The following is a 14,493-nucleotide window of genomic DNA, read 5'->3' as shown; positions in this document are numbered from 1 at the left end:
TCCTGAAAACCTCATGATGGATTTTTGTCAAACTTGGCAGGTAGCATCCCTAGGGGGTCAGGATCTCAATTTATCAAAATGGGCACCATGCCCCACCCAGAGGGCCCCAGGGGGCCCCAATCCCCCCAAATTAAGGAATCTTAAAAAAATTGGGCCCTTATTGTACATTTTCATCTTCTACTTGAGAATGCCTGGTCAAATTTTAATTTAGATTAGTGACTGCGTGAAAGGTGAACTTGCGATACTCAGGTGAGCGCTAGACCCGCGGGTCTCTTGTTTTTTTAACGTATGAAAACTCGCTAAAGTGATGATATATCAGCGATTCAATAGCCTATTGTATGAGTGCAGAACGTAAACTACATGTGTCATATTTAATGTTTCTTGTTACAATCTGTCAGATACAAGCACTATGAAAGATGGGCCACTGCCAGTGATTTTCCTGTCGACAATATCATCAATGATGGCACAACAACATTCAGTGGAAGGTACCGTTTATATTTTGCCTGTTTGTCTGTCTGTTGCCCTGCGGTCGTATGTTTGTGATGAAAGAGAGGGTGAGGCAATTACTCTTTTGAGTAAATTTTATGGCAGTCTGTGTTTACTCTGAGTATGTGCCGATACAGTGTCAACTGTATGCAAACAATGAACAAAACAAACAGTAAAAAGAAAGTAAACAGAAGCACAAAATGTAACCTCTTGAATAGTTATGGCACTCAGACAGCTAGAGTTTAGATCTCTCTCAAAACTATTAATATTCTGTTTTATTGATACTTTTGTTTTAAATCCATTTCATTATCTTATGACAATATTTAAGAGCACTGTGTTAGCTACCTCAGAAAAATTGCTTTATTTGTATTCATTATTCGCTGACACCTTTTTGTTTTGTTTTTTACTTGCTGAGCCACTTATTTATATAAATTTTAGGAACTTTAGCTCTGTGAGCAATGTGATTTCTTTCATTGTTTGAAAATCACTGAGTTTTCATCAGCATTGAACTTGCATCAATCTACTGGGCTAATATATTCCCTTTACTCTAGATTATGCACTTTATCAATTATCTTTTGGTCCTGTATTTGATCACCGTGATGCTCTGTGTGATAATTACAGAAGTAGATCAAATCATTGAATCCCTTCATTGTGCAACAGTGGTCGAACCTGTCCTGACATCTACCTGTCTATAAAGGCCACCTGTTTATATGACCATTTAATCTGTCAACCTTTGTAGCATCAAACATGTTTTGAACTGGTCCACAAATATTACCAGCCGTCCATTTACAATGTAAGACCACTTAATGTGTCAAAGGGCATTGCACTTGTTAATGAGACTTTATTTCATATGTTCATGTAGACAATCAATTTAATACCTCGGAAGATTTTCTGCCTCCTTGTATGTGTAATTTAAATTTATATGAATATATTCTGTTTTATCATGTACCATGGTGCCACGTTCTCTACATCAACCAGATTGGGTTCTGTTGGAGATCTGGACCTGGCTCTCAGGCATAAGCAGATTCAAGATGACATTCTGGTTGTAAGTATCTTTATGCAATTATCTTTTATCATGCACATACACTGTATTTAAAGGCAACAGATACTTAGCAACAGCAACAGCAACATCAACAACAACAACATCAACAAGTCTTCTGGCAATAGGCAAAATTTATCACCAAACACAGGCAAGCACTAAGGACGTATTAGTGGCCACTATGAAAATTTAATGGATGCTTTGGGGATGTCAGCTGTAGTTTCACAATTTGTCCAACATTGTGAATGCATGGGTATGTCAATGGCTGTATACAGTGTGTAGCTGTATGTCTATTGAATTCAGATGGAGCTATTCCATAATGATGATAAAAACATCTTTATTCTTGTGTTGCCAATATTAGGTTTTGAGTTGTCCTAGGCACAGTCCAAAATACTCAATGTAGACATGAATCAGGGATTGATATATGTACATAACGAGAGATTGTTAGTTTGGTATTCATGAGAATGATTAAAAGCTGGCTTAAAGAGAATGAAGCTCACATACAGTACATGTGGATTAAGTAAATTTAGCAATATTAGTAGAAAGTTTTAGGAAAATCAGACAATCTACTCAAAAGTTTTACATTTTTACAGATTTAGTGATGCCATAGCTGGATGAGAAGACTAGAACAGTTTGTGATGTTACTGCTTGACAGTGATGTAGAGGAAATAAAATTCAACATATTTTCATATTTCTAGCAAAATAAAAGAGCACAAAGAAGTATACTTCTTTTAGAAAGCAAGAAAAACAATATTATCCTTGAAGTGTATCAGTAACAAGTCTAGGGGATGTGTACTTTTTTCTTTTTTTTTAAAAAAATAACATTTGTGGAATTGTGGATATTTTATCTGTGTACACTGTATTTTCTTTAGCAATTGTCTTATGATTTTCTATATGTTGATTTCTTGTTTCAGGTGGCTGGTGACATGCTCTTTCAAGACCACAAGTTTGATGTGACCCAGGTCATTCACTACTTTAAAAAGAAGGTAGGAAAGATAATTCTCCAGCAAATATTCACACACAGGAGTATTCGGTTCTTCCACCGCAATGCGAAAATTGAGTTTATTTGACACTGTTCACACATGCTTCTCCCCCACCACCCCCCCCCCCCCCCTAAAAAAAAAAAAAAAAATGAATAAATGAATAAATTGCTTGACTGTAAAATGAAGCACTTTCAGGTGGCTGGTGACATGCTCTTTCAAGACCACAAGTTTGATGTGACCCAGGTCATTCACTACTTTAAAAAGAAGGTAGGAAAGATAATTCTCCAGCAAATATTCACACACAGGAGTATTCGGTTCTTCCACCGCAATGCGAAAATTGAGTTTATTTGACACTGTTCACACATGCCCCTCCCCCACCCCCCCCCCCCCCATAAAAAAAAAAAAAAAATGAATAAATGAATAAATTGCTTGACTGTAAAATAAAGCACTTTGAATCTCCAAACTGCACAGTCTAGATAATGAATCAAGCACAATGCTGGGCACCCAAGTGTGTGGACTTGGGTGTTGAGAGTTGCATTATAGGATGAAAAAAAAGAAGATTTATTTGCTTGCCTTTCACCTACTCTATGAATGCAAGTATAGATTCAAGAAAAAGGAGAATAAGCTGGACCAATTTGTGCCTCATAATGCATATTGTGAAAGTTAACTGCTTTGTTGATATGTCAACACATGAAGATTTACAATATTTGCAGCGTGTTGCAAAGATCGATTTTCAAAACGGTTAAATTTTGGATGAGTGTTAATGGGACTATGGATGCAGTCGTCGATGGATGCCTTTTTCTTTGCACCCAGCAGGAGCTATAACACGTTGTGATCATGGAGTTCAAGTTACTGTGTAGCCCACAATGCTCACAAATTTCTTATTTGTTTCCACATCACATTTTAATATATCATGTACAAAACAGGCAGGGTTGATTGCAACATAAACAGGAGCTGAAGAAAGCAAGATACAGCACAGTACTTCAGTGAGGATGGTAGAGAGCTAATCTTGCCTTTCAAACTCAATGGCACTCAGTAGACCATGTTTTGACTTAGACAGTCAGTGTTTATTGGACAGAGAAAACCTTTGTGTCGCTATTGTTGAATTTTGCTGCAGTGCACTCCTATTATAAGGAACATGGTGATAATGAAATTCTGGTTATAACGAAGTAAAAATTCAGACCGCAACAGCATCTGCTCTATGTTTCTTTTTTTAATTATTGTTTATTTGTTCGGTTATAACAAAATTTCGATATAACGAAAGAAAACTGCCTGTCCGAGGACTTCGTTGTAATGGGAGTCCGCTGTACATACATTATATTTTACATACACAATTTCTTCTTTTTATACCAGAAAGGTGAGTTGGCCATATACTACGACATGGAACCGACTGAGAACATCACCAGCCGTGGCATTGTGGAAGTTTGTCCTCAAACTAACAGGTAGGTATTTCCATATGCAGGGCTCGACACTCACAGTTTTCTGTTGTGGCCCATCCGGGCTACTAAACTCTTGAATAACCCATTGAGGACGAGTCCCGAATATACTCAGGGAAGTGTCTGTGGGAAATGTGTGTTGTAGCAAAATCAGTCTGTCCTCAACGGGTTAATTTTAGTTTTGGTGGCCCGCAGTAGAAGTGTATTGGCCCGAAAGAAGAGGAAACATAACAATCTATTTTGAATCTCAGTTGCCCGATCGGGACACCAAAATATACATGCAGCCTTTTTTGCAAATTTGGTGGTCAGACATAAATTTTAAGTGGCCCCAGGCCACTGCTAATATCGCGCCGAGCCATATAGCCTATACAATATGTCCCAAAAAAAATTACAATCAGATTTTCGCGTTGATAACACCCAGTATGACTAAATTGTCTGAATGCTACTTTAGGGTCTTAAAATATAACATCTTGGCTCTATTTTGCAGAAAATACCATTCATTTCGGTTAAGCGGTCACAGAGAAATGTGGATTTTTGTATTCAAAAGGACGTCGTGAGTCTGATTCTTCCAAGTCTAGCACTTGAAAATGGATGCTCTTGTGTGTGAACACAATAGACAGAACTTGGAGGGAAGAGATTCCTGACACGCCCTACAAAATTCCTAATTTCTCTTTGACCACTGAAGCAAATCGAATGTGGTTTTCTGTATTAACCCTAACTAGGCCGGGCTATTTAGGTAGTTGATAGAGCCGGGGGGGGCCTCCCAGGCCCCCCCTCCGGATCTCGGCCGTCGACCGCGCGATCGCGACGAAAATTGGCACACACATTGCCTATGATGTAATCTAAAATACCATGAAGTTAATTTTTTTTAAAATGATCATTTATGCTAAATTATGCTAATTTATGCATAATGATGCATGAAATCAGACTATTTGGTATAAATCACAAAATAAAGCTCAAAACAGGCACATTTTTTGTGTAAATATTCTTTTTAGTGTCCTTAGCAAATGTAATTAAAAAATTTGTGATATCAGAAAAAATTCTGAAGTATTTTATTGTTTTTTTGAATTTCTTACGTATTTCTTTGTTTTTTCGACTTTATGTTTTTCATTGTTTTTTCGATGGAATTTGTTCGCGACATCGCTCCGAACAAGAAAATATGTTATTCATTGATTGAAATCAATAAAACACCAAAATAATCATGCTTTTATGAAATTTGCCTGCAAGCACAGTGTGCATTGAAATTGTACACGAATTCACGTTTTTGAGCAATTTTTGGTCTGACATGCATGTACATATCTATGTGTAACTTCGGAACCACGCGCCCGGGCGTCGCAAATTTGGTGTCAAAAGATGCGGGAGACTCGAAAGAATAAAGTCATGAAACGTCACGGCGATAGCTTTTTGCGATTGCGATACATCGCGCGGAACGTCGAGGGGGGGGGCCTCGGAGGCCCCCCCCCGGCCTAGTTAGGGTTAAAAAAAGAAAAGAAAAAAAAATCTGCTCTTCCAAATACCTGTTATAATCTGTCGTGATTAATGGTGAAGTTAATATGTAGTTGTGCCTCGTGGAGAAATGGTAATGTGAAAATTTTGAATTGTGCTATGCAGAAGTGATCTTTAACCTGTTGAAGACTAGTCCCAAGTATACTCATGCAGGTGTCTATATAGGAAATGTGTGCTACAGCAAAATCAGCTCATCCTAATAATAGTGGGTTAACTCTTTATGTACCTTGTTCGCACATCCAGACTCAGTCGATGGCGTGCCAAGTTCACATATTCTGCTCAAACGCACAAACATGCCCAAACCGATCGATAAACCGCCAGATGCCATACAGTGTAGTACATTGAAAGCGTTTCTCGGGATTCCATTCCTCTCACATATGTATAGCTTTCATTTTATGTGGTGATTGACTATCAAGCGGTGTTTCCTAGTAGACTTGCGAGTAAAATCTCAGTTTCTGTCACTGTTTTGTGTTGCAAAATTAGTGCCTCTGCATATAACGCAGCTACTAGTCATTTGAAAGAAAAACGATCATAGATTGAATATTTTTCATACAATTTACGTCAAAGCTAAGCTTGGCATTTTTCTACAACAGTTACTTTGCTCATTGCATGTCCAGCGTAACAAAGTCTATAAAAGTTACACAGATTTGAAAACAGAATGTTTCCCGAAGTGTGACCACGTTGCTCTGTTAGAATAATATGACACACAGGGGGTTTACACCATGGCACGTAGAGAGTTATATGTGCAATATTTGCAGGATCACCAAGTTCCTTGAGAAGCCAAGAGAAGACGAGACACAGTCCCGCCTCGCCAGCGTGGTGTTCTACTGCTTCAGGAGAGAGACGCTGCCAACAATCCAGACATTTCTTGAAAAGAACAGAGACGTCGAAAGCAGGACATTCGGCCAGTATATGGTAAGATTTATGATTATCATAAAATTTATAATGGTCGTAATGCCAAATTATTCTCTTTTTTTTGTGTCTTATTTGTAGTGAGAGGGAGGGGAAGGATTTCTGCAAGCCACTCATATTTTGCAATGTGGCAAATGTTAGCAAATTTTGCACTCTTTATTTGGCATTAAAAAAAGGACATGTGAGTATGTTTTGAGAACTGTTGGTGTATATATGTAAGAAAAACACTCGCATCCACATGATCAAAGATTTAAGTAGGTGATCTTCACTAAATATTGGCTTAGTGCAGGACAAGAAAGAAAGACAGACAGTGATTATTGAAATAATTGAATGAAAGTGTGTGTCTTTTTAATACAGAAACTAGAAGACTCCTGCACACACAATGGATGAAACACATGCTTTGGCATATGTTAGAAGTAACAATGGTCTGTGTACTTATTTTCAGTTCGTTATATCCAGTTAGATGTTTCATTCCAGTGCTTGTGACATATTAAAATGCCAATGCATGTCAAAATTCCAATACCACTTTATAGCTCTAATACAATGATTCTTTATTTTAGTTTGATTAGTTAAATTTCTAAATGTATTCTTTACATCCATGCAGTTAAAAATATAGCAGTTGAGATTTGTGCCTTGCCATACAGCATACACAAGTTTCAAGACCTTTAATAGTCAGTATTTTGGTGATTTACGTATGTGTACGTAGGTTAGGGAAGATTGTTACCTTGTCATTTACCTTAAATATACCTTACTTGTGTGTCTACATTCATTAGTTAGTTTTTAATGCCCTGAAAACATAATATTCGAAAAATGTAATTGCATTTGTCATCTTGATGAAATGAGAAAATTAACATTAACCCGTTGAGGACGAGCCCCGAGTATACTCGGGCAAGCGTCTATGGGAAATGCGTGTTGTAGCAAAATCAAACCATCCTCAACGGGTTAACTTGATAGCTGTTATTATCTTAGCCAACCAACAATGCTCAGATAATGAGAGTTCTGTTGAATACTTCTATGCTTATTTGTCTAATGTGTGTTTTCCTTGGGTTTTTTTTCTGCATTTTTCTTTTGTTTTTGACACTTCTTCATCTGTGTGTACAGCAATGGCTGATCAACGAAACAGAAAATGTCATCTATGGCATGAAACTACCTACTGGCTTTCAGCTCATAGGCCAGATTGTGAGTACTCTGTAGCCCTATATTACATTCTTGCTCAATGTTTCATCCTGAGTAAAAGCAAATAATTATTTTGCATAGGATTTCATGATCTCCTCTTTGTTGTTGTTGTTGTTGTTGTTGTTGTTGTTGTTGTTGTTGTTGTGGTGGTTGAAGTGATGGTATTGTTTTGTGTGGGGGGTTCCCCTATTTTTTTTATGCCTCCGCCACGAAGTGGTGCCGGAGGCATTATGTTTTCGGGTTGTCCGTCCGTCCGTCCTTCCATCCGTCCTTCCGTCCGTCCGTCCTTCTGTCCGTCCTTCCGTCCGTCCGTAATGAATTTTGTGGACAGGGTAACTATCAAAACCTTTTGAGGTATCCTAATGAAACTTGGCATGTATGTGTATTAGGGGGGGAAGTTGTGCCTATCAACTTTTGGCTGCACATGCTCAAGGTCAAAGGTCAAAAGGTCAAGGTCAAATGCTTAAAATTTCACTATTTCCCCCATATCTATGCAATGCCTGAAGATATTTTCTTGAAACTTAGTGTATAAATGTATTACGCAATTAAGATTCTCTGGTGAAAGTTTGGGGTCATGAGGTCAAAAGGTCAATGGTCAAAAGGTCAAGTAAAATGTTAAAATTTCACTTTTTTCTCTGTATCTTGGAAATTGTTCAAGGTATCTTTATGGAACAAAGTATATATGCATGTACTGACTGGCAGTGGTTATCTAGGGAATTTGGGGTTCATGGGGTCAAAGGTCAGGGGTCAAAGGTCAAGGGCAATACTTCAAGATGTTACTATTTTCCTTATATTTATGCAATGCCAGCAGGATTATTTTTTTTTAAACTTGATGTATGCATGTATAACCCACTAGAGATTCTCAGGGATTTTTTATTTTTTTTGCCAAAACGGTCAAAGGTCAAAAGGTCAAAGATCAAGTGAAAGTGCTGAACTTACTTTTTTTCCATATCTCGGAAGTGGCTCAAGTTATCTTTAAACTTAGTATATATTTATGTGTGTTCTGCCTGACAGTGATTCTCTTATGAATCAAAGGCCAGATGAAAATGATAACAATTTACTGTTCAATACAGAAATTGCACTTTTTCTCCATACCTTGAAAATTACTCAAGTGTGTAAACTTATGAAAGGGTCAAAGTCGAAGTTAAAGTTCTTAAATCCCCAAATACATGCTCTCCTATTCATCCAATTAAACATAGGTCAAGGAAGGTGAACATTCGATACATTTGTGACAAATATGTCATTTTAATATTTTGCCAATTTTGTGAAAATGTAATCACACAATGTCCACATGTACTATAGACCTATTAGGAGAATCATGCATTATGGCGGAGGCATACCAGTCGCCATAGCGACATTTCTAGTTTTACTCTAACTCATGTAGCCTCAATACAAGTCTCAAACATAACCCCTTTGATATGATGTGTCCATTTCACACAAACGAATGTCTGTCTTGAGATAATGGTTACAGAACTTCTCTCAAAGCATGTTACAATTTTCAGTAAAATTTTTGAAATTTTGACAGCTGAAGTTCATGCTATTTATACTGAGGGCCTGTTGTGCAATGACACAGTGTACACTGGCAGATTGGTTTGGTGTGCCTCGTAGTCAAGTTTATCTTATTTGTTCTTGTCCTCATTCGACCCCCACAAAAGTACAAGTAGCTTGATTTTACCTGTTTGCACTATGATGTCAGATTTTCTCCTGTGTTGTTTCAGGGCTTAGCAGACTATGAGAAATGGCTATCTTTCTTCTCAGACAAGCAGACCGAACAGAGGTATATGAAACCATACACTGCCAAGGCATATGCAAGGTAGGAGTGTGGACCTTTTGTGTGGTAAATTCATAACTTATTCTTGAATTTGCCTAATTTTTTGTGTGAAGTTGTTTATGATTTTGTGCAAGTGTAAGCTATTGAATACCTAAAAATAAGAATGTCCTGCTTGTAGGTCTAAATTTGGCTATCATTTTTGGAGACAGCTTACAAAGTAAACACTAATTCAATATAGGTAATCACATAAATGACTGTTTTACATTTCAATTTGTCTACATAACAATATTGGGATGTTCTTTTGTATTTTTGAATTCTTTACCAGTTTCTTATATCAGGGATTCAGTTTAGTCAGTTACATGTTATAGTTCTCCAGTGTAAGATGTACAGGATAAAACCTGGAGTGACCAATTTTAATACTAAAGATATTTTCTACATCAAAATTACTTCAGGATTTTGATTGGTTAAGGAGGAGAAAGGCTCATCGACTGTCCCCTTCTAAATTTTAAAAATTCTACTGAAAATTGTGACATGCTTTGAGATAACAAGTTCTTTAACCATTATCTCAAGACTGACTTTAGCTGTCAACTATTAAACCATGTGAGTACTTTGAATGCCAATTAGCACAGAAAGCCGCATAGTGCATTGTCCGTACTCCCCAAAATCCCTTGCACACAAATCAATGGGTTAAACGGTGGTCGCTATCTATCTATCCACCTATCTATCCATCTACTGTAAAAGTGGATATTTTCGCGCGACTAATTTTTCGCGCTTGGCCGCGTCAGAAGAGTTTTGCGTGATTTTAATTCCGCGGAATCAAGACATCGCTCTCAGGAACGTATGGCGAGCAAAAATATTCGCGTGCTTTTATTTTCGCGCTAGTTTTTGGTTGCGTGAAATGCGCGAAAATTTCAACACCCCGAAAATTTCCACTTTTACAGTATCCATTTATCTATCTATCCATCTATCTATCTCCTCTTCCTGCAGGATTGGTTTGATGGGGAATCCTTCTGATGGTTTCCATGGTAAGACTATATCTGTGTCAATCAAGAACTTCTGGGCTGAGGTCACGATATCAGAGAGCCAAAAGCTGGTGAGCATCTCCTTCCTTGAAACCACATAGTATGCAAATTAGATGATGTCATTACCTCACAATTCTTTGAATTGCTTTTACCAAACACACACACAAGAAAAAATCTGCTTAATTGTATATCATATTGTAGTCACAGATTTGAGCTTGCAGCAGCTACACTCCTTTATACTGCCTGAAAGTCATAGAATTTCAAAGTTTATGCAACACAGCAGTGAGTACATGCTAAAGATATCATTCACCCTTTTTCCTTGATTTCATTTCAAAGAAGGAAAGTTAGGGGAAAATTTTGAGCAGGTCACTGGACGAGGTGTCCAAATATAATTTGCATTTGCGGTTGTAGCTGTTTTTATCTTTTCTTTCAACATGTTCATCTTAAGATTCGACAAATTTCTTATTCTAATGACTAATCTTGATGTAGTTTCAATTATTCTGTTTGTCTTTTGTGTAGTCTGTTAGTTAAATTCAACACTAACATGCAGGGCATCAAGATAGCAGTATCATACCTGACCTTTCAACCCTACCATTCTGCGATAGAGGCTCTTGTGGTCTGTTCATAAACTTCTTACAAAGTTCTCCTCAATGTGGGATGCTTGGACGTTTGCCAATTCCCATCACGAAATTTGACTTAACACAATTTCAGATCCTAGTGCCACACCCGCTGAATGATCCGACAGAGTTTGGAAGTCTCGGTGACCTCCACGGCATCAGCCGAAAGGAGGGGTATCTCGGCGGTTTGCGGTTGCTACAGGCAACATGCAAGAAGTTCTATGAGTATTGCTCGGAACAAGGGTAAGCGTATGCATGGTGTTTGGATGCTTGTGCTAGGAAACTGTAGCAAAACACTTTTGCACATCTGTAAAACGTCCCATGTCTGTTGAGATTTGACTGCCTCTTCTTGCAGTGAAATAAACACATAGTCAGTATCAATCTATAGCCTTGCGTTTGCAGAAAAACACAAGTTGTTTGATTTGCATCGTAATTATGTGTACATGTATAACTACTTGTATTATGAAACAGTCTCATGGAGTTTCTGGGGAATAAACTTGTGGCCCATTAAATGGTATATGAATAGTGAATGGTCACGAGTGCAATGATACGAGATTTCGCACGAGGTGAAAGATAGAGGCACTCTATTCAGCGAGGCGAAGCCGAGTTGAATAGTGCGCCTCATCTTTCACCGAGTGCAAAATCTGGTTCCGTTGCACGAGCAAAGACCATACAGTATTTGTTTTATACAACACCTCGAACATCAACAGATTTGGTACTCACAGATTCTTGAATTTAGCACAGAAATGGCAACCTGAAAGACGAATGAGTAGCCTCACAGTCGCAGTCACCGTGTATGTACATGTACGTATGCGAAACGAAGTTGTTTGCAAAAATGAGTGACAAAAGTACGCGCTTGTATTCAAGCGCGCTTGTAATTGTTGAGTGCACGCGGCACATGTTTGTTTATTGTGACATCAGAGCGCGTGCAATGGAACATTTTGGTCAAACAAAGTTGCACTGCTGACAGCCAGAGCATGCAATGGAACTTTTCCCTAAATTTCACATGATGGGCAATCAACCAATCGGATGGCTGCATTCTAAATAGGTTTTGTATAAAAAGTTTACATTATAACCTAATACCCTTATGATGTATTGCTTTGTGCTCTACTGAGAAAAGTACAGATTCCCTGAATGTTCACTTGTGATATACAGTGTGTAACAGTGGCAGTTAAATTTGTATTCTTTTTGTTCAGGACCTTCATGATTGAATGCCAAGTTGAAGGAAACAAAAACTGTTAATCCAAACTACGTTTATAATTTACTTTCCAGGAATTTTCTGTTATGTTTGGTATTCAATTAGTGTTGTAAAATTATTGTCATGAGACTTTGCCCTTTGGTAAGGTTGATTTTGGAAGTGTTTGGTCCTGTCGGTGTCTTTATTCTGTTTCTTTGATTGTTTCTCTGTTGTTATTGTTGCTGTTACAGTCTTGCTCTGCCAAAGAGAAATTTCAAGCTGAAATACGATACCAACATTCCACGTCAAGTAGTGAGTATGCAATGTAGAATGGTGGAGTGATTGTTATGAGTAGCATTCCATAGTCTTTTTGTAATGAGAGAGCAAGTAGCATTCCATGCAAGGGAGATGGTAATGGCATCGGGAAGAAAACGAACCATGACCAATGGAGGACTGAGATCATTTCTAGGAGTAAGTGGTGCAGAAATTATATGTGACCCGCTACAACAAAAGGATCCGAAAGTCGGGGAAGGACAATTTTCTTAAAATGGCATTACATTATTCCCTTACTCTTCTACAATTGTACTTTAATTTCGTATATAGCACAACTCATAAAAGTACTCGGTTGCGGAGATATCGATGTTTTTATCAGCACATGTGAAGGGGTTGTGGAAATCGGAGTTTCAAAAAAAAACACCTTCAAAGTTTTCCTTCCAACGCTATCATGGTCAAGGGGAGGCGAGACAGTTTTAACCGCTTGACAATAGAAGGCATGCTCCTAACGACCTCCGCGATGTTCGTTCAAGCTTAGCGCCAGCGGTCTACGCATGACCAATCAGTAATCAGGATGCCACGCACTGACCAATAAGATCACTCCCTCATTGCTAGGGGCGGAGTCTAGCTACGGCGCTAAATCCAAATCTTAGGACACATTTCTGTTACGTTTAAAGTCGGAAAATCATGGCCCAGAAAAACGCTGATTTCTTGCCTTTCCTTTGATCATTTAGCTTCGAAATTTCGGCAGATGATAGATAAAACATTAGACTACAAAATTATGCCAAAAACAGAAATCCGATTGTTTTGAACAATTTTGATGATGTGACTTCAAACTCGATTTTCTCGGCTCAGCCATCAGCGACTTTAGGATCCTTTTGTTGTAGCGGGTCACATACATGTATGTATATGTGGAGATGTTTCCATTTCTTGTGTTGTCAAGATTGAAATGTGTGACAATGATCTCTCACCCAAAGCATTTCATATCACACAGCTGTATGTGATTTTTTATTTTCATGCAACCATGAGGTTTTTATGCAGGAAGGACAAGATTCAAAGTGTTGAGAAATCAGATATTTAGTGGTATTTCTTTATTCACAATTTTCAGAAGTCAGTTCAGTTCAATTCAATATATGGTCTAGCCGGAAATGTATTGCATTTGAAGTCTTAGACATGAACCATTTAAAAATAATATCATAACATGTGTTAAAAGTTCAAACACTTGAATATTACCTGAAAATCTGACTCTTTGCTTAACTCGAAATGAATAAACATCTCCAAACATGAAAAGACCATCTAACATCTCATCCGATGAAATTGTGAGATGAATTGTGTGGTCAATCATAAAATTGTTATCAAGAGCAGAACAAGCTATAGGGCATTACCACCAATACTTGCAAGAGATAAGATTTCTCAATAACTATACAAAAAAATAATAAGTTTGTCTTAATCGAAGACAGCATGGCATCACCCATCAGCCATTAGATTGAGGTGGTAGATTCCAGTTTCAAGAGACAGAAGTGAATAAAGTACCAAAGTGAAGATGCCACATTCTTTTGTCATAGCTTGGGTTAGAACCAGGTGCAAGCATGGTTAGCATCAGACCAGATGAGTTTGTTCAGGGCCAGTTTCCGTGGCAATGTATAGCTATGACATCACACTTAATAATTGGTCCTCTGTTATTTTCAACGCTCTCACTAGGGTCTTGCCGGAAGCAGCGCCATAGTAACAGCAACACTGAGATGTCTGATGCATTTCTTTGACCTCAACAACTCGGTGAGTGGAAAAGATTTTTATGATCGTACCTCATCCAGTCAACCAAGTTAAGTGTCATGATCAATGATATGTGTGGTCTCTTATTTGTGTTTACCAAGATGTTGCAGGGTGATGTTGAAACTCAGCATGCAGTGTCCTGTAGACTGCGAAATTGTATTCATTTCTTTTTTTACAGGTATGCTGTATTACCATTAGCCGAAAAAAAAATGAAATTATAAAGGAGTTGTCTTTGTATGTTTGCTTTGTTTTCTTCCCTAGTCGAACCGAAGGCATTTAGATATTTTTTTTTTCCCCTTTGGTTGTCAGATTTCTTTATTCA

The 14,493-nt window shown here is 37.9% G+C and overlaps 1 protein-coding gene across 1 annotated transcript in view; it reads left to right on the top strand.

The window, feature by feature from the left end:
- LOC139712263 (uncharacterized) overlaps positions 1 to 14,493 on the top strand; it is a 45,817-nt gene that overhangs the window by 12,964 nt on the left and 18,360 nt on the right. The window contains exons 4-14 of the mRNA XM_071624102.1: positions 399 to 485; positions 1,465 to 1,531; positions 2,440 to 2,511; positions 3,862 to 3,950; positions 6,209 to 6,365; positions 7,464 to 7,541; positions 9,257 to 9,351; positions 10,297 to 10,402; positions 11,043 to 11,191; positions 12,377 to 12,437; positions 14,100 to 14,174. Coding sequence (XP_071480203.1) covers positions 399 to 485; positions 1,465 to 1,531; positions 2,440 to 2,511; positions 3,862 to 3,950; positions 6,209 to 6,365; positions 7,464 to 7,541; positions 9,257 to 9,351; positions 10,297 to 10,402; positions 11,043 to 11,191; positions 12,377 to 12,437; positions 14,100 to 14,174 — 1,036 coding nt within the window. The remainder of the gene's footprint in view (positions 1 to 398; positions 486 to 1,464; positions 1,532 to 2,439; positions 2,512 to 3,861; positions 3,951 to 6,208; positions 6,366 to 7,463; positions 7,542 to 9,256; positions 9,352 to 10,296; positions 10,403 to 11,042; positions 11,192 to 12,376; positions 12,438 to 14,099; positions 14,175 to 14,493) is intronic.

Source organism: Diadema antillarum, unplaced genomic scaffold (genome assembly GCF_040938485.1).
Source record: "Diadema antillarum isolate AM-2024a unplaced genomic scaffold, OU_Dant_1.0 seq00001779_RagTag, whole genome shotgun sequence".
Taxonomy (NCBI): domain Eukaryota; kingdom Metazoa; phylum Echinodermata; class Echinoidea; order Diadematoida; family Diadematidae; genus Diadema; species Diadema antillarum.
This window is presented reverse-complemented; position numbering and strand designations above follow the sequence as displayed.